This window comes from Bufo gargarizans, chromosome 3 (genome assembly GCF_014858855.1).
Source record: "Bufo gargarizans isolate SCDJY-AF-19 chromosome 3, ASM1485885v1, whole genome shotgun sequence".
Classification (NCBI taxonomy): Eukaryota; Metazoa; Chordata; class Amphibia; order Anura; family Bufonidae; genus Bufo; species Bufo gargarizans.
The window spans coordinates 163,545,711-163,566,946 of NC_058082.1; the positions used below are offsets into that span (position 1 = coordinate 163,545,711).

The 21,236-nt window shown below is 42.4% G+C and overlaps 1 protein-coding gene across 1 annotated transcript in view; it reads left to right on the forward strand.

Annotated features, from left to right (window-relative positions):
- The window catches only part of ADCY6 (adenylate cyclase 6), a 244,465-nt gene that overhangs the window by 179,812 nt on the left and 43,417 nt on the right, over positions 1-21,236 (forward strand). The window contains 6 exon segments of the mRNA XM_044285080.1: positions 12,963-13,112; positions 14,597-14,718; positions 15,041-15,152; positions 18,386-18,513; positions 20,491-20,649; positions 20,771-20,912. Coding sequence (XP_044141015.1) covers positions 12,963-13,112; positions 14,597-14,718; positions 15,041-15,152; positions 18,386-18,513; positions 20,491-20,649; positions 20,771-20,912 — 813 coding nt within the window.

The following is a 21,236-nucleotide window of genomic DNA, read 5'->3' on the forward strand; positions in this document are numbered from 1 at the left end:
CCCAATCGATACTTTTGTACCAGTATCAATTCGATATTCGAGATTTGACATTTACCGATACTAGGCTGCGCAGCCTAGTGTCAGAGAACATGGCGCACGCTGCTCTCAGCGCGCGCCATGTTCTCCTCAGCAGCACAGGGGAGAAGGAGTCTATCCCTTCCCCCTGTGCTGCTGCTACCAATAAGAACAGAGAGGGGGGCGGAGGAGGGGAGGGGCTGTGGCCACTGCGTCACCAATTATGATAACTCACCCACTAATACAAATACAGGCGGCGGGTGCCGGCGGCAGAATCACATAGCCGGCACCTGGCCTCTATGACAGGGTGCTACAATCCGTGGCAGTTAAACCCTCAGGTGGGGCCCCGTGATAGAGGTTGGGTGTCGGCTATGTGAATCTGCTGCCGGCACCCGCCTCCTGTATTTGTATTAAAAAGTTACTCGTCTTCATTAGTTGCGGTGAATAGGACAAGGGATGAAAAGATCCCAGGTTCTAGCCCCTAAGGAGGCTAATAGTTATTAAATAAAAAGTAAAAAAAAAAAGTGCGACCTATTAAAAGATAAAAATATATCTCCTATGCGGTGAACACTGTAACAGAAAAAAAAAACCTCGCGATTCGCAAATTTTTTTTTTGTCACCTTGTCCCCCCAAAAAATTGGATCGAACTGTTTGATTGTGGGCCGAACGTTCCATAAAATGTGGAATGAATGCTGCTTTTTTGTTTTCTTAATTTTTTTCGCATGGTATCGAGTATCGCAATATTTTTTTTATGGTGTCGAAATAGAATCAAAATTTTGGTATCGCAACAACCCTAATATAGATAGATATGTTTTAAAATATATATATATTTTTGATGGAACTGTCTTCAACCAATGATTGATGGTCTTCCCTTTATGGATGTGCCTACACAGTAATCTGTCAGTCACTGAGTAGGACCACGCGCTGGACTCCTAAGCCCAGAATAGGCAGGGATTCAAAGAAATAGAATACAAGTTATACAGAATATTTCCCACAAAACTATATTTTATCAGTCGGCTCAGTTCCTTCAGTTCTATAAGTGTGAAATCCCAAAACAGCCCCTGTGATTTTCTCTATTGCGTTTCAGAGAAAGCACTTAGAAAATGAGATTAGAACAGGGAGAAGAGTCCACTGTATGTTCTATGCAGAGAGGGAGAGACTTGTCCGCCCGGCTGAGCAGTACACGGGGGGCCGCACCTCTTCCACCCACAGTGTTTTAGAATCTAGTCTAATGTAGTTCGCTGTCTTGAGGGACCCTGTGGTATCAGTGCATATAGCAGAATTATAAAAAACTAAATGGCTGCACACCATTATACATACAAACAATAGAGCTAAGAAATGGGGGTCATTCTAAATAAAAGTGGTACAAAAGTGCATATAGCATGCTACCAGTACTGCGGCTGTGACGTATAAAAGTCTTTTATGTGGTGTTCCTCATAGCTACTCTAGGATACTGCCTTTTGGCAGTTTTTATCTGTTCCAGCCGAGGCCATAGGGCAAGTATAGAAATTTGGATTAGTTCCTATGGAAAATAACTTGCAGTCCGTTAGCATGCAGCATTCAGGGTGACCTTGTTTAGAATATTCCCAGTGATGATAATATTCCTTGTGTGCTTGTCTCTGGCCCGACGCCAGCACACATGATATGGGGCGATGCTTGGGAGATGCTTGGCACATTTCTGCTCCAGTTTATAACCATGATAACAGTATCGTCCTATGGAATCGATTACACAAGTGTCAGGCGACTCGGTGTCCTGTGCAATTGTCCCCTGATCGTGTTACAGCGAACACTGAAGTGGGTCTCTGCGGTTTCATTGTGACTCTGTATAATAGAAGTTCAAGGTAACCCCTTCCCTAGGAGGAGGGAACAGATCAGTCATTAACTCGGTCAAGGCCGCCTGGTATAAAGGGAATCTGGAGAAAGATGCGTTTGGTGGTGTCGCCTGAAAGGCCACGTAACACTGCTCCGGTTAACCTTCACGAGCCTCGGCCTAAATGGCTCCACTGTGCAGATCTGGCCATTATATGGTGTCGTTTATGACATTCTTTTTACAGTTCAATCCAGTATATTGTTCTTGCCTCCTCCTTATATGAGTCATATTCAGCGCAGAACTATTTCATGTGACTTTCTCATTGTTAATTATGTGTCTCAGCAATGATGGGGGAATTACATGCATAGCAGAAATGCTGAATGCTTGCTTTTCAGAACTTCGCCTATAGTCTTATTTGTCTGAAAAACATTGCTTTTTTGCACAAATGGGTGCCATGAACGGAGGAGAATTGTAGTTGAGGCTACTCATTTTGGCTAAAGCTTAAACATGAGATGTATATCAGCCGAACCCAACCGGCCAACCATCTCATGAGTATGTGGGTCCACCAACTCTTGGGCAGATCAGGATGTTGGATTTCAATACACCCGATCCTTTTGTTCTTGGCAGAAAAGCCATTACCAGAGGTGTGTGGCAGCAGCTTAGGGTACTTTCACACTAGCAGTTTTGTTTTCCAGCACTGAGTTCCGTCACAGGGGCTCAGTACCGGAAAAGAACTGATCAGTTTTATCCTAATGCATTCTGAATGGAGAACAATCTGTTCAGTATGCATCAGGATGTCTTCAGTTCAGTGACTGAACTGCGTTTTGGACGGAGGAAATACCGCAGCATGCTGCAGTATTATCTCCATCCAAAATTCCGGATCAGTTGCCGGAATGCCGGATCCAGCATTAATTTACATTGAAATGTATTAGTGCATTAAAAATACTGGAATGCCGGACACGTCCTTCCGGCCTGTGCAAAAAATGTATATAACGGATCCGTTTCTACGGATGACATCCGGAGAGACTGATCCGTTCTTGCAATGCATTTGTAAGATTGATCCGCATTCTGATCCGTCTACAAATGCGGTCCGTTTGCATGCAGGTTGCCGGATGACTGTGACGGAACTGCTTGCCGGATCACTCTGCCGTAAGTGTGAAAGTAGCCTTACTCCTCATGTGTTAATGGGGGGAGCGGAAAGAGAGGGAGGACAGCCGAGTGAGCGCTCGGTCGACAGGTATCATGTGTATCCTTCCACTTAAGCATTGTACATATATATCAGTGTGCACTGTGCAGAGTCATCTATATGGGAAAACATCTGCAAGGGGGAAAAAAAGGGATTTATTAATACTGACTAAACTAGGCCAGAATACAATACAACTGGCTGACACAGGCAGAAACGGTATTAACCCCCTGGAGTGGTGATAAATTTGGTGCATCTTTCACTGTACATTAAATACTTTTTCTTACCCCGTTTCTATATTAAACGCCCTTCCGTACGCTGCTTTACACCGATACTGCGTGTCATTGATAAATCTGGTTGCTATTTACTGTTGGAGACACTCTTATAAATTGTCTAAAGGGGCATGAAATGTCCGACAGTTTATTTGGCGGAATTAGAGCCAGAATTCTGTTATGTTACTCACTATAACTCCCCCTCAGTGTTCATTATGTGACAAGTACTTATCCTACATAAATCACCTAAATGTCACCGTATATAAAGTATAAACCTGTAAGCTCGAGCCCAGGAAGAATGCTACTGAATGACATGCTGTGATGTAGCGGTGACCCCAAGGACGTTCTCATATTACTGAAACTAGACCAGGGTCAGGACCAAGGTCTTTACAACAGAGCAGTACGCTGTGTTTGGCCTCATTCACACCACTACTATTGATTTCTGTTCTTCTGCTCCATTACAGGACAGAGCAGCAAAAATAACGTTAAGTGCTCTATTCAGCACATAACGGACCTGAACAAACAGATCACATGGACTTTGATGGGACCCGTCCGTTTTCCGTTCGGGAGGCATTTGTCCCTATGACACTGGCTGACCTGTTACATGTGCACTTGGCAGCTGAAGACATCTGTGTTGGTCCCATGTTCATATGTCCCTGCATGGCTGAGAAAAATTATGTTTTAATATATGCAAATGAGCCTCTAGGAGCAACGGGGGCGTTGGCATTACATCTAGAGGCTCTGCTCTCTCTGCAACTGCTGCACACTCTGCACTTCGAAAGGGCCAGCCAATAAAAACATCATCACACCTGGCCCTGTCAATCAAAGTAGAGAGGATGCGGCAGTTGCAGAGAGAGCAGAGCCTCTAGGTGTAACGACAACGCCCCTGTTGCTCCTAGAGGCTCATTTGCATATATTAAAACTTGATTTTTCTCAGCAATGCGGGCACATAGGAACATGGGACCAACACAGATGCCTTCAGCTGCCAAGTGCACATGCAACAGGTCAGCCAGTGTCATAGGTACAAATCTGCTGACAGATGCCCTTTAATGGCAGATATTAACAGGGTTAAATAACCAAACTGAAGATGAAATCTGTATTGGAGGATCTGTTCGGGGCAGATTCATTCGAAAACAGTGCAGAGAAAAGTCCTAACATCGGATACGAACGAAAAATGTACGGATCCCACCGTAGTCAATGTGGTCTGTTTGCATCTGTTCAGGGCACGTCCGTTATTTCTGATGCCCTTTAATTGTAACATTGGGTGCGATCAACTTTATGAAACAAAGAAGGTAAAGCAGCTCTCACCCACCGTCCACCTGCCTTGAGCACGGATGGCAACCTCCGGACTTGATTGCTGTCAATATCCAAAACCAAGAAAAATCCAGCTTCCAAGATGCAAAAGGTGGAATCTTTATTGTGCGATTAAAATCCAATACAGGACATCACAGGTTACAGTAACGCGTTTCAGACCACAAGTAAATCAGGGTCCTTCATCATGACAAAAACCTTGTGTTCAAAACTCAGTTAAAAAGGCTAGTCCACACCTGACACCCCAATCATTGAGTCCCATGACCTGATTACTCTGAATCAGAACATGTGTCAACCATAAGAAAAGGGGGTGGGGAATACACATGAAATATATGGAGGACACATTAACAATGCATAAAAGGAATTAATGGCAGGCAAATATGAGGTTAATACTGTAATATGAGATCATGTCTCTTGTTCAGACCTTCAGGATAACGTGCGGCGAGTAAAAACATCCAATAAGCCTCTCTATTAAGCAGCTTTCTCCTCAGATCGTCCACCTAGCTGGAATAAAGACCCTTTCTATACCTTGGACTCTCAAATGGTTCACTTCACCCCCATGTACTACTGCGAAGTGTTCACTAACTGTGGATACGTTGCGATTTTTGTAATGGGGAATGTCTGATATATGCTTGCAGATTCGCGATTTTATTTGATTAGAGGTACAACCTACATATTGCAAAATTGCACAATTGGCAGGTCACTAAGTAGATAGCATTTTTTGTGTTGCAATTCAAGTAACTATTGTTACAACTTTTTTTGCTATTAGCCGTAGAATGAAAAGACTGGCTCACTTGAAAATGATCGCAACAAATGCACCTACCGTGCCCGCACTTGTAGCTCCCCTTCGTTGAAAGCCAGGTCGGTGTCACATTGTTTTTTTCTTTATATAAACTAGGACTGATGAGACTGCCCAATGTAGGAGCTTTTTTTTGGTAGCACATCTAATTGGGTGCAATCAACTTTATACAACTCAGTATTTCTAGTACTTTTCTAAAGTTACTCATTTCAGAAAACAGTGGTAAACCATCATCTGCAGATTAAACTGCTGTGGGTATAGGTACCAGGACTGGTCGGTTGCTTTTATATTTGGTTGCTGGTTTTGAGCAAATTCGTGGTCCCACGGTAGGTCTTCAAAGGTGTTCCATCAGGCCTCAGGCCAGTCGGCACTCTGTACAGATAAGTGAAAGTCTGTAGGGTACCATATAGTGTTCTGTGTGCATTACTGTATAATTTCCAAGATATTTCTTGCGTCGGTCACCAAGCGATCCTTACCAGCGGTGTACGGGAGAGCCGCCTTTTTGCACTTTGTGGTATATGGCACGGCCACTGATAAGTAGGATTATTTGGGACATATGTGACTGTGGTAAATGGCGTTCAGACTGGAGCTGTACAGTATACACGGTGGGGGTTTTTCCAGCTCTGGACGCCTGTCATAGCAGCGTGGCACAAGGCCAGGCTCCAGCTGGCTGCGGTTAACCGCACTTACCACACAGGAAGGTGTAGCTTGTGCAAACCTTTGGCTGAGGGATCATTTCACTCCCCGTCTCTTCTCTGTTCTCTCAGTGGAAATTGCTTGGTTCTCACGAGTATTTAGAAGTTATTATTTCTTCCTCGTCTGTCATTGCCCTGTCTTACTGTTACAGAAGTGGAAAATCTGATATTCAGTGTCTGAGAACAGAAGGAACGGGGAAGGACTCTACATGGAAATCATATAGCTTAAAGCGGAGGATTCTTGAGATGCTGGCTTTTTTGATCTTCAGTATTTGATGGGAAGAATGGTTAATAACCAAATATTTGTAAGAAAATAGACATTTCAGATGAAAGATGTGACGGGTGCTGGGATTTTATTTTATACTTGCAGATGTTATACAATGGCCTTAGATGATTTACAGATGTGCTTCTATAGCCGCATAAGAAACCCCAGTGATCACCCTACTGGAGTGTTCTCATATGATAGCGGCACAGTGATGTGTCTTAGCCCGCACACGTAACTATATTTGTCATCATCCGTGTGCTAGCCACAATTTTTGCACATAGCACACTGACCCATTTATTTCTGTGGGGCCCTAAACATACTTTTTATGGATCCAAGTGGCCGTTCTGCAAATGATAGAACATTTCCTATTCTGGTCTGTATAGCAGACAAGAATAGTCCCTTCTATTGATGGGAGTGAGAAAAATGCAGAATGTATACAGAAGGTATCTGTACCTTGCAGACCGAAATTATGGTGGCGTTCACTAAGCCTTTCCTGGTGTGTGTTTAGTTAGTACGTTTTTCAATGCAAAATTATTGAGAAGTCACAATCATTCATGAAATAATAATTAATATGGCTATAATATATACACGGAGTTGGCTTTTTAAGACAATTTTATAGTTAACAAACCTCCCCACCTAGTCCCCAGGTGTATTGTGACCCCCCCCCCAAAGGGCCACTTAATTTCAAGATTCTCATATTGGACATCATAATATTTGCCCTATGGCTTCATGAGTCTTCACAACATTTGTAACCGTTCTGTAACACGCAGTTAGTCATACGGAATAAATCGAGCTTTCCTCCTACAGATCTTGCCTCTCGTTTTATTTTTGGATGTCTCTTTTATATGGCAGGGTTTTTCCCTGCTCTAGGGTTTCGGTTGAAGCCTAATATAGGGACTGTTTCCTCTGCTAGCAGATAATGATTTTGCAGTGTAATCATTATGACAAATAGGCAGACATTATCAAACTTCAGAACCACGCTGCCATTTCCTTCCTCTGTACCAGTGCCCACAAAGTTGTGGCATTCTATATGAAACTTTAAGAATCTACACTCGAATGGCCATAAACACTGGAGATAGGTTTACACCAAGTTGCAGAGCAAATCCGTCCTACAAGAGATCTGAATAAAGTTGCATGTTGCACTAGGAGACCGCCTGCACACGTTGCGGAATACGTGCGTTTTTTCTGCACGGATTTTCGTGCAGAAACTACGCAGCGTAGTACAGTATCAACAAAGTGTATAGGATTGCACAAATCTCGTGTATACTCTGCAGATTTTTTTTATGTACGGAAATTGACCTGCTGTGCGGATTTCCACATCCGCAGCATGTCAATTATGTTTGTGGTTTTTGCTGCGTATTTCACCCTTTTGCACAAAAAAACGCAAGTCCGCACTAAAAACAGCCTGTTAAATAAAGATATGGTGTGGAAACTCGCATAAATCCCGCACGGAAATTTGTGCTGGTCGTATGTTACGTTCACATGCACTCGTGTGTAGGCAGCCTTAGGGCGAAATCACATAGTGCGGTCGTTTACTGTGTGGGCTCTAATTAAGCTAATTAGGACTGCACTGTTTCGTCGGTCTGTATTATTAATGGCCGAGGTATTGCGGGTGCCTCGCGGCCATTATCAATGCAGACTGGCTAAAGAATGTGGTCCTAATTAGCTTAATTAGAGCCCACGGTGCTTCATATGAGTGCGGTCGTACCATTATTGCCATTAAAATGCTGGAACCCTTGAAGAAACACGCTCCATGTGGAAGCTTTATTTCCTGTCTCCTGTGGCAGGGCTTTGCGGCATTATACTCATTTATAATGCTGTGTATCCCTGCCTGACGTCAGCCGTAATGAATTGTACATACAACATACAATTTCGGGCAGGGACACACAGCATTATAAATCATTATAATGCCATGAGGTTCTGTCACAGGGAAAAGATGTTGCTATGATCACAATGAATTTTCAAATCTTTTTCATGGAATATTAATATTGAATAAAAATAACTACGGTAGAAATCGTTGTCTGTGCCCATCATTATCGCTCGTGCTTTATGCCAAACTACCACGATTTAAGCCCAATAGGAATCAGTTGTATTTGGTCTGATCCATGCGCAGGGTCCATCACCGCGCAGCACCTGACAGATACAGATCAGGAGATGTACATCTTCAGGCTTTGGACCTGTAACATCCACAATGATCATTCAGCATAAAAATAAGATAAAAAAGCAGTTTTACATTATTTAGTCACAAAAGATATTTTTTTGTTTGGTTTGATCTTATAGATGGGCCTGTGTGATATGCAATATGTGCCATTTAAAGGATAAATAATAATTCTATCTATAACAGCGACGGGAAGAGGCTGTGGCTCTCTGGTGAGCGGCCTCTTCACAGCATGCCAGTTACAGCACCGTACACCTATAGAGGTTGTGCTTGGTATTGCAGCTAAAGCCCATTCCCTTTGGTTGTGACACTGATGATTGTGACCTCACCGGCCTAGGATGAGGCCACAGCCTCTTCAAACAGCTGATCGGAGGGAGTCGGACCCCACCGATCAGATATTGATGACCTGTTGTGAACATAGGTCACCAATATTTAACTCCCAGAAAACCTCTTTAAGATATTTAGTATTAGGCCAACCACTATCTCTCTCGACTTATTTTGATGGAGAATACGCCACTACCCGAAGTGTCTGGGAGCGGTATATGGGCAAAACATTGGGGGTCATTTATTGTCCAGAAATACGTCTATATTGGTTGCGCCGCAATCTGCGCCTTTTACCCTGCTCATGACAGGTCTAAAATAAGGAGGTGTGGTGTGGGTGGGGAAGGGGATGGGTTGGCAGGCCGTCTCATTTACCATTCTGTATGCCTGTTTTAGGCAAAGAATTGGTCTAAAGGTAAGACAGCTAGGAAGCGGTCTTACGTTTAGACTGGCGCTGGATGCACCAAAGTTATGGAGAGATCAACGCATCCTAATAACTTCGGCAGATCCACCGCTAGATATAGGGTTTATTAGGACCGGCGTCTACAATGATTGCCGTTGTCGCCACTATTATTTGCTTTAGCGATTGAACCTTTAGCTATTCGTATTAGATCTGATGACCAATTTAAGGGGATATTTATAGGTGATCAAGAGGATAGAGTGGGACTATACACAGACGACATGGTACTGTTTATGTCAGAGGTGGAATCCACACTGCCTCGTGCTACTCATCTCATTGAAACGTTTAGTCAATTTTCCGGTTTGAGGATAAATTGGTCTAAATCTGTCCTATTTCCGTTATACTCCCTACCCTCATCCTCTCTTAATACCAAACTACCTATAGTATCTGAATTTAAGTATTTAATGATCCATATTACCAAGGTTGCGGCTTCTTACCACACCCTCAACATACAGCCTCTCCTGAACTATAGTGCAGACAAATTTAAGGTGTGGGGTGGTCTCCCATTATCTGTCCCGGGTCGAATAAACTTGATTAAGTTAATCATTCTACCTAAATGGTTATATGTATTAGAGCATGCACCCTTCATTGTTCCCAAAAAGATATTCCAGCGTTATAAGTTACTAATGTCTCCATTTATATGGGGGGGTAATAATAGGCCTAAGTTATCCATTGACGTACTGTGCCGCCCTAGAGGAAATGGAGGTATGTCCTTGCCTGACTTACATTTAGATTATTTGGCGGGACAATTGAGACAACTACTGGATTTCTTCAGGGAATGTTCTAGTTGGAGCAGAAAGGCAACTGGCTGCATTTTTGGATATCTCCTCGTTATGGCCAGTGCTGGAACAACCGAAACTATTTAGCCGAGCACTTACCCATGCACAAACTAGCCAGTCAGGTGTGGGAGGCTGGCAAGAAGATGCATTCTTATACAGAATTGGCCCCTAACATAGCTTTATGGGAAAACCCTATGTTTCCCTCTCTTCATACAGGGATAGAGAAACAGTTCTAGGAGGGATCATGGGATTACCGCCCTGGGCGACCTATACTCTAGCAATGTATTCAGCACTTTTGAACACCTGAAAGAACGTCATAACCTACCTAGAACCACATTTTTTAAGTATCTTCAATTACGACACGCTATGAGCATTCACTTTAGGGATATCACCATTTCAATCTCTGATTACCCACCGATTGGTGTCATACGCTCTCAGGGCCCAAGGGATTTATCTCTGCCCTCTACACTCACTGAGTACCAAAATGCATAAGGCCCCCCTACTGGTACTATCCAATCTCCGGTATTGGTGTCCCCATCTATCAATAACAAATTTATACAGTTATGTATTATTCATCAAAGTTATCTATCACCCGTCCGGCTGCAAAAAATAGGCAAAATGTCACATTCTAGATGTCATAGATGTGACGCGGAGGGGGCAACCTTCTGGCACCTTATATGGGAATGTCCGTATATACAAACCTTTTGGTCTGACGTCACAAACTTTCTTTCTATACTTATACAACCTTCGATAGCATTAACACCTCAAGTGTGCCTGTTTGGTGTACCCTCACCATGTCAGAATACTCTTGAGAGAAACATTGTTTCTTGCACGGAAAGCTATTGCGATTCGCTGGATGGGTGATAGTCGACCTTCCCTTAACCAGTGGAAAGTACTTGTGGATAATGTAGTATCCTATGAGAACATTGTATTCAAGAATCAGGGATGTCCTCAGAAGTTTAATAAAGTATGGGGACCCTGGTGTTCATCTATGCAAACTATGTATTCAGCTCCTAGATTTTCGGATAATCTTAGCGCTATATTAAGATAGATGATTATGTACTCAGCACAAACATGTGTCCTATCAAATATAACTGCTCTGTACATGTTCTACATATGTGAATTATCATTTCACCTTTATTGATCTTGGTATGTATATGGTAATGTGTCTGAATATCCTATTGAACTTCATGTATACTGTTGTTCTTTGGACTTTTCTGATGATTTGTTCACTAAAACGAGTTTAAAAAAAACAAAACGGTGTTTAAAGCGTCATTTTTAATAAATGACCCCCATTGTGCTTATTGAAATCTAATATGTCCGATTCTTCTATTCCTCTACATTTTATATCAAAAGACAGTCAAGGTCCCACCAAAATTGGGGGATTCAGAGAATTTTACTGTATAACCGGCTTTAGATATGTAGCTATATATTAGTTATCATTCCTTTGGTATAGCTGATTATACAATATTCCTAATTTATTATTATATATTCTGGATTATCATACTAGTATACTAAAAATACATTCGGCCATCCTGATCTGTCCATGGCGCTAACATGGCTTGTTTCATCTTCCGTTTTCATTTTGCACATGGTTTTATCAAGGCTAAATATAAAATGGTAGATCAGGCTTCATATTGAGTATTTACTGTATTGGTGAGCTGCCTGGATTATTCCATATTCAAGTTGTCCGCAGGTTCTAAGGCGCGCCATTCTTCATTTGCATGGTTTCTTGGTTAAGCTTTTGCATGAGGCATTTGCTTCTATTATTATTGTAAGTGACGATATCATGTTAGGATTTATCCTATTTGCACTCATTTCAGGAAGGTAATGTGGCATTTATCATCCTCATCATCATCATACATAGTAGATATGTTTCTGATGTCCATTGCCTACAGTGGACAAATAATTGTCTCAGATCACTCTCCTTGTCTATTGAAATCATTTTTCACATAAGTGTAATTGCTTAGGCTACTTTCACACTCGCGTTTTGTGCGGATCCATCATGGACGGACATGTTCAGAAAATACAACCATCTGCGTCCGTTCAGAACGGATCCGTTTGTATTATCTTTAACGGGCCCGTCTTGAACAGCATTGAAAGTCAATGGGAGACGGATCCGTTTTCTATTGTGCCAGATTGTGTCGGTGAAAACGGATCCGTCCTGGCACACAATGCAAGTCAATGGGGACGGATCGGTTTTCACTGGCACTATAGAAAACGGATCCGTCTCCCATTGACTTTCAATGCTGTTCAAGACGGGCCCGTTAAAGATAATACAAACGGATCCGTTCTGAACGGATGCAGACAGTTGTACTATCTGAACATATCCATGATGGATCCGCACAAAACGCGAGTGTGAAAGTAGCCTAAGTAGGCTCAGTTTTATCAGACGGACACCAAAAGCTGAAAGCAGCGTTTTTGTGGCAGTCTCCAAAGCGGAATGGCGACTGAAGGCAAACTGATCCTTTTCCATTCAGAATGCATTAGGAGGCAAACTGATCCGTTTTTGACCGCTTGTGAGAGCCCTGAACGGATCTCAAATGGAAAGCCAAAATGCCAGTTTGAAAGTAGACTTATACGTTTTCTGGCATTGTTGCTTTGATAAAATGTTCAGTGTGAACTCCATATTTATGAAACCAGTGTGGTAAATCCACAGCAAAATCCGCTACAAATCATGCTGATTTTGCAGTGGATTTTTCCGTCACAAATTACGTCCTGTGTGGACATACCCTTATGATTGTGTTAACGTGTATATTATTCCGAATACGCTTGCAGCAGGATTTTATTTCTGTTTGCAAGTGGACATGGCTGTTCAGTGAATGTCAATGTATTTTCTCAAATAATATTGGCATTTTTATTTCTCATGTTTGTTTCCACTTTTTCTTTTCTAGTTGAGCGCCAATGTGCTGATCTTCCTTTGCACAAATATTATTGGCATTTGCACCCACTATCCTGCTGAGGTGTCGCAGAGACAGGCGTTCCAGGAAACACGAGGGTACATCCAAGCCAGGCTGCATCTTCAGAGAGAGAACCAGCAGCAGGTAAGTGTGCCACAGCAAGGAGCATAGGCAGGGAAATGGTGAGCAGAGGCGTCATTTAAAGGGGTTCTCTCACTTCATCAAATGGCATTTATCATGTAGAGAAAGTTAATACAAGACACTTACTAATGTATTGTGATTGTCCATATTGCCTCCTTTGCTGGCTGGATTCATTTTTCCATCTCATAATAGACTGCTTGTTTACATGGTTGCAACCACCCTGCAATCCAGCAGCTGTGGTCGTGCTTGCACAATATGGCAGAAAAAAACAGCCTATGTGCGCTACCTGCAGTCCTGGCCACCAGAGAGGCGGACGCTTTTCCCTATAGTGTGCAAGCACGGCCACCTCTAATGGATTGCAGGGTGGTCGTAAACGTGGAAACAGGGCAGTGTATAATGTGATGGAAAAATGAATCTAGCCAGCAAAGGAGGCAATATGGACAATCACAATACATTAGGTAAGTGCCTTGTATTAACTTTCTCTACATGATAAAAATGACTTGCTGAAGTGAGACTACCCCTTTAAAGGTCGTGGGCCTGAAAGTAAAACGTGTAACATGTCCCTACACCTACTTTTAGAATAGGCCATCAAAATCAGCTCGATGAAGGTCCAACTCCCTCACTCCACCATTTATTTCACAAAAGCTAAGTCTCCTTCATTGTTTCCTTGGCACAAAGCCAACTAATAGTTAAAGCGGTAGTTCCAGGTATTGCAGCAGGTATTGAGTCCTTAACTTAAAAACGGCTGGGCTGCGTTTAGCGCCAGGCACAGACGCTTAAAAGTGTAAGGTGGTGTGCCAGTGAACGATGAAGGGGGGTGAATCAGTGGGGCCCACGAATAGACCAGCAGTCAAAGTGAGATATTTATCAAAGACCAGCATATGCCATAGGCCCCGCAGGCCTCGTTATATAGTAGGCGCGTTGTCTGGTAAGCTGTGCGCCAGACTGAGATCTACTGCAGCTTAGAACCACAGTAGCAAATGAAGATAGATGTGTCTGGCCTGATGCCCTCCCCCCTCATCACGCCCCCCTTTCAGAAAGTGGTAACGGCGGCGCAGAAAGGACACAAATTGTGTCACAAGTGGCGTAAAAAAAAAAAGTTGCGCCACACAACCTGCGACTTTTGTCCACCATTTTTCTGGTACCAAAAAACCCTTATAGTATTGTATGCATCAGATTATGCAGTTTTTAAACATGCAATTATTCACTCAAATAATGATTTTGATTCACACAGCACATGTAGGTGTTTGCAGTTACCTGCTTTGAAAAGTTGAGGGTTGCATAGCACCATTATGTGGTCTCCATCAACTCCAATGGCGATTCTTCAGAAAACCAAAAAATTAAAGGCAGACTTGGTGCACTTCCATGGTGCAAATTGTCTCCTTCATGTTAGCAACTATTATCTTTGGCAAACACCTGCACTAATGGACACTAACCGGTAGTACATGTTTTTCCTCTTTATGTCGCTGCACCTCTCCCCTGTACAGGAGCGCCTCCTACTGTCCGTGCTGCCACGCCATGTTGCAATGGAAATGAAAGAAGACATAAACACCAAAAAGGAGGATATGATGTTCCACAAAATCTACATACAGAAGCATGACAATGTCAGGTAAAGCGAGGCTCTAACTTTACGCTTTCAGACATACAATGTTCTGCACGTTACAAGCCTCCGCCCATAGGTCGCCATCTCTGATTTTGAAGGGTATGAGGAACTGGCACTAATATGTGGCAGGAGCGCCAGTCTATTGATAAAAATAAAAAGTACCTGTCATCTAGAAACCGTGTCATTTGGTGGGTTGAAGTGACTGCATTCATGGTTAGAAGGGGGTGCTGTTAGCTAAGTACTTTGGGAGATGATTGCTATATCATGTATTGGAGGTCATTGTTTCTGCTGCAGTGCACTGCCGATCTGACAGTCTCTCTACTTACAGTATCCTGTTTGCTGACATTGAGGGCTTCACCAGCTTGGCATCACAATGCACAGCCCAGGAACTAGTCATGACTCTGAACGAATTATTTGCACGTTTCGACAAGCTGGCTGCAGTAAGTACCACTGATCAATCAGGGATTTCTGTTATTATCATTTTACATAGGACCTGTCACCTCTCCTGACATGTCTGTTTTAGCAACTACTTGCATTCCCCTTGTGATAACAATTCTGGAGCCTCTATTCTTATGACTGTATGCTGTGCCATTCCTTTATAATTCCTGCTAGAAGTGAGGGGTGAATTGCTAGCAGATTGTAATGGAGGTCCATGTGGGGGTGTTTCCCTGCACAGTCTCATACTATCTAATAAGTACTGCCAGTGTCAGGCTGTGCAGGGCAACACCCCCAACTGGTAACACCCAGATGGACCTTCATTACAAACTGCTAGCAATTCATTCCTAACTTCTAGCAGGAGTAATAAAGGAATGGCACATTATACAGTCATAAGAATAGAAGCTTCAGATTGTTACACAGGCAATGCAACAAGTTACTAATACAGGCCTGTCAGGAGAGGAGACGGCTCCTCTGTGAAGTGGATCTCTCAGCCGAATACACTCTACCATGTCAGTTCAGCATATTATAGCCACACATCATATTCCTAGTAGTCAAAATGGCACAAAATATTCCGCTATTCATCTACTAGGAGAGCTGAAAGAATACACCAGGCACATACAGATGTCACTAGCGTAATCCTGGCTCCAAGCTCACCAGGATGGTCACTTTGACGCAATTTGTTGTATTACTGTAATGTGCTTTTGTTGCGTTAACTAATTAAAAGCTGATCTGATCTGATATTGAGGACCTATCCTGAGGATAGGTCATAAATGTAAAATAAAAACTACAACCCCTTTAAACCAGTTAAGATAATGTTAGCTACATCTGTATGTGTATACACAGCAGCCGGTCAGTCACTGCCTCTTGGGGCAAGAAAGGCAGAAGGAGCGCACTCCTCATATGGGGGAAATTTATCATGGGGGGGGAGGTGTTAAGGTCAGTTTTGCAGGAATCTGCATTGCCCTAATTTGTGTTAAATGTATGAAATATGGCACAATGGAGGAACTTTATCAAAACTTGTGTAACTCTAAATGGCAACCAATGGGATTCCACCTTTTATTTTGCAAAGGAGCTCTGAAAAATACAGTTGAAAAAAGTTGAAATCCGATTGGTTTCAGTGAGGACTAAGCCAGTTTTTATTTATACCAGTCCTGATAAATCTCCCGCATTGTTTGTTAAATTTGGTGCATCCCTAAGTCTAAAGGTTGTATTAGACAGCCAGATCAGGCAGGCGAATGTTGGGAGGAAAGCGTTCCTTCCCGACAATCCGCTGCTCGCTAATGGAAGAGACCATCACTATTACATGCTGCGATATCCTCCACAGCATGGGGAGGAGCGATCGTTATGCCATCGCTCGTCCCAGTGCGGTCCAGTTGTTTGCCGGCAGCCACTCATTTACTGGAGTAAGATTGCAACCATTTTTGTGAAATTTGGCAAGAAATTGATCTGGTTTAAATCTGCATGACAAGCTAACCACATTCCACTTTTCAAAACCAGATTGAGCAATGTAAAAATGCTAAATGTTGCAACATCCTGTTTTGAGTCGTCAATTTCCGTATATGTGTCCAGTGTATTCTTTTACCTATCCCAGTAGCCAAATGACACATTTTTGTGCCAGTTTAGTTTCTAGGAATGCAGACCTGTAGTTCTAAAATACTACCCATAGGGTCCATTCACACGTCCGTAGAATGGGTCCGCATCCGTTCCGCAAATTGGGAAACGGATGTGGACCCATTTATTCTCTACGGGGCAGGAATGGATGCAGACAGCACACAGTGTGCTGTCCGCATCCGCATTTCCGGAGCGCGCCCCTGATCTTCCGGTCCGCGGCTCCAGAAAAAAATAGAACATGTCCTATTCTTGTCCGCAATTGCGGACAAGAATAGGCAGTTCTATGGGGGTGCCGGCTGGGTGTATTGCAGATCCGCAATGCACTACGGACGTATGAATAGACCCTTATAGTAGGTTGCAGATCTGTTGTAAAGTAAGCACACCCACATACTCGGTCACTAATACAAATTTAGATTGTCTACTAAAGAGCATTTGTCAGCAGCTTGTACCTGACCTGTTACATGTGCTCTTGGCAGCTGAAGGCTTCTGTGTTGGTCCCATGTTCATCTGTTCCTGCATTGCTGAGAAAAATTATGTTTTAATGTATGCAAATGAGCCTCTAGGAGCAACGGGGGCATTGCCATTACTCCTAGAGGCTCTGCTCTCTTGAAACTGCTGCTCCCTCTACACTATGATTGACAGGACCAGGGATGATCACGTTTTCACTGCCTCGCCCTCTCAATCAAAGTGGATAGGGTGCAGCAGTTGAAGGCATCTGTGTTGGTCTCATGTTCATATATGCCCGCACTGCTGAGAAAAATTATCTTTTATGCAAATGACCCTCTAAGAGCAATGGGGGTGTTGCCGTTACACCACAGGCCCTGCTCTCTCTGCAACTGCCGCGATCTCTTCTCTTTGACAGGACCAGGCAACGAAATCATCACCACCCCAGACCGTGCAAATCAAAGTGCAGAGTGCGCGGCAGTTGCCCTTCTGGGTCTGCACAATAACTCGCTTGTTGCTGCTGACAGTATATATTTGGATATTTTTGTTTTGTTGCCCTCTCCCTCTAAGTCTCTGGGCACCCAGATTAATCGTTTCAAATGTATATTTTAAAATGTCTTCATTTTGATGTCCAGATTTTGGCCAAAACCTGTGCAAACATGGAGCTTTGAATTTAACGCATTACCATTTATATGTGTAGGTTTCCACCTGTGACCTCAGAGCTAACTTACCGTCAGGTATTAAAACAAGATGGCTGCTTTAGAAATTGTGACACACAGCGTATACATATCTAAATGGCTGAGTATGAGGCCCCCTGGGGAGGTTTGGCAGACAGCGCTGCTCCTCTCTCACGCAGAGTACATACACGGTTGTTTTAATTTTTTGGAACTTCATCTCGTTGGATAAGTTTTCATGGTTCTTCTAATTAAGTTATTGCATCACGGTTTAACAATTTCTTTTAAATGGTTCCCACTTTTATTCTGCTTGGAAAACAATATCTGTAAAAATGTTAAAAGCATGAGGAGCAGAGTATGGTTCTAGGCCAAGAGGTCCAAAGCTGCATTCACATCACCATGGAATTTAGTACTTATGAAAGAGACTCTTCTCTGAGATTAATATATTTCAGTGCATTCTTGCTATGTATTTGTATAATTTCATAACGATATCGTTCTATTTTTAGGAAAACCACTGCTTGCGCATTAAGATCCTGGGGGATTGTTACTATTGTGTCTCTGGATTGCCTGAAGCTCGTGCTGATCATGCTCACTGCTGCGTGGAGATGGGAGTTGATATGATTGAAGCCATCTCGTAAGTGGACCTTTGTGTAAAGGGAACCATGAAAACGTAGTGTACTGTCAGCAGCATGTTATAGAGCTGGAGGAGCTGAGCAGACTGGGAAAAGATTCAGTAAAACTTATATTTTAGAAAGAAGACGGGAATAGAGGCTCACCTGACTGAAGGTATGGGTAGGTGCTCGAGTCACGTATTGACCCACTCAAAAAGGGGAAACAATTTGGATATAAAATATAGCGACTGGCACTCAACCTTTGATACCATGCATTAGTAGTCTGAGGATATAGATAATTCAATTTATTTGCAAAGTAGAAAATGTGGAAAGTAGTTACCAGTATTTATCCACATTTTCTACTTTGCAAATAAATTTAATTATCTATATCCTCAGGCTACGAATGCATGGTATCAAAAGTTGAGTGCCAGTCGCTTCATTTTATATACAAAACTTGTATTTTATTAATTTACATTTGTGCTCATTCTGGGCTTTGAAGTCCAGGAGGCGGTCCTATCAGTGATTGACAGCTATCTGTGTATGCACCGTCATAGAGGGCAGGCTGTCAATCACTGATAAGACCGACTCCTGGACTTCAAACCCCAGAATGAGAAGGAATATAAATGTATGAAATACAAGTTATACTTAGTCGTTTCCCATCCAACTATATATCAATCCGCTCAGCTCCTCCTGCTCTATAACATGATGGGGGCAGCTCAGACACCATGTTCTATGTCACAGGTTCCCTTTAAAGTATCTCACTTTTACAAAGCTGTACTTGTGAATTGAATTCATTGATTTCTTATTATGGCAAGAAAATCACAAAAAGGGAATTTCTAGAATATACTAATATTCTGTCCATATACATTGCTGACATATCCACACAGCAAAGAAAGTGTGTTAGTGTATCTTTTTGGCTTCTACTTTTAGCTTTTGTACACAGAAATGGGCCATGTTCCTGTATCATTTACTTAACGGGAAAAACATATTATAGTTTATAGACTAAAATGTTGTAGCTATTAATTTTCATTTATGGAACTTTTCCTGGGGGAAGCCTTGTTGGAGACACTCCCTTCATGTACTTCCTGTATAGCAAGTACAGCAGGTGTATGCTTTATTGCATCTGAGTAAAATTAGAGTCAATTAACAAGATAGTCACATAAAAAATAAGGAACCTGTCCATAGACATCTGGATGGTCCATGTTTGTCTCTGGATTCACCATTGCTCAATAAGCGCAGCAGCAATCCCAGTGATCACTGGGGGCAGGGTGACTGCAGGAGCTTCTGGGTCTTAGCTAACCCGGATCAGCTCTGCAGTGCATGTCAGCAGGCTGAATACCCTGTGTAACTGGGGCCAATAAGTCAGCCCCAGATACAGGAGAAATCAGCAATAAATAAATGTAATGTTAAATTGCTGCCCAAAGGACTTTTATGTCCTAATTGGACAACACAAAAATAGTAAAGACAAAACAAAATGAAAAAATATATAATAAAAAAAGAATGCCACTACTAGCCCACACCACAGCTTCTAGCCCTGCCCCTTCAACTATAAGCTACCTCATATATCATATATATTAAAATGACGAACAGAAAGGGGATACAATTTTAATTCTACACTTTGTATTTGAAGACTGAAAAAAATGTGAAAGTTTTTTTTTTCCCACTTTTTTTTCCACTTAACTGGGTTTAAAAATTCTATAATAAAATTGTCATGAAAATAAATCCCCACGTATCTCAAAAAAAGGATTATTCAAAAATATATTTAAAATAACCAAGTGAAAACAAGACATGGCTTTCAAAGCTGCATGTACTAAAAAATGAAGATGTGTCTGGTCAGGAAGAGGAGGTAAATGGCCTGGTCTTGAACTGGTTAAATATATTTTTGATACAAAAATGATTAAAATAACATAATTGTCTGTCTATATGTTCCCTTTTTTCTGGATGATGATATGCCTTCTTGATAATGCTGTACTGTTGACTGATATGTCTTTGTATTTCAGGTTAGTGAGAGAGGTAACGGGGGTAAATGTGAACATGCGTGTGGGAATACACAGTGGACGAGTTCACTGCGGTGTCCTTGGCCTGCGAAAGTGGCAGTTTGATGTATGGTCTAATGATGTGACTCTGGCCAATCATATGGAAGCTGGTGGCAAGGCAGGGTGAGCGAATCACTTCTTTTCAACCTTAGCATTGCCATACATTGCTATATTACTTGTCAATGCAAACTGCAAAGATAACCATTACCTTTAGTTCATTCATTCCCTATTTATTCCTGTTCAGGCGCATACACATTACAAGTGCTACATTAAATTATCTGAATGGAGATTATGAGGTGGAACCTGGTCACGGAGGTGAGAGAAACGCATATCTCAAGGAACACGACATCAAAACTTTCTTGGTGACTGGATGCAGCCAGAAGAGAGTAAGTTATTGGGCGCAACCTATTAAAGGCATCAACTGGAATAGTCGCCTTGATCTTCTACGCCAGGGGTGCACAACCTGCGGCCCGGGGGCCACATGCGGCCCTTGATACCATTCTGTGCGGCCCCCAACCATCTGGTAACAGACATGTATGCCTATGTCTTGTGGCTGCTCACATGTATTTTTCATGTATTTCTCTCATTAGATGGGAGTGCTGGAAGTGTAACTAGACATTACTGGTATATAATGTGTGTTCAATATGCCATAAGTACAATATTTCAGTTGTTAATACATCTTTAAATTTTAATCTCGGCCCTCGTTATTG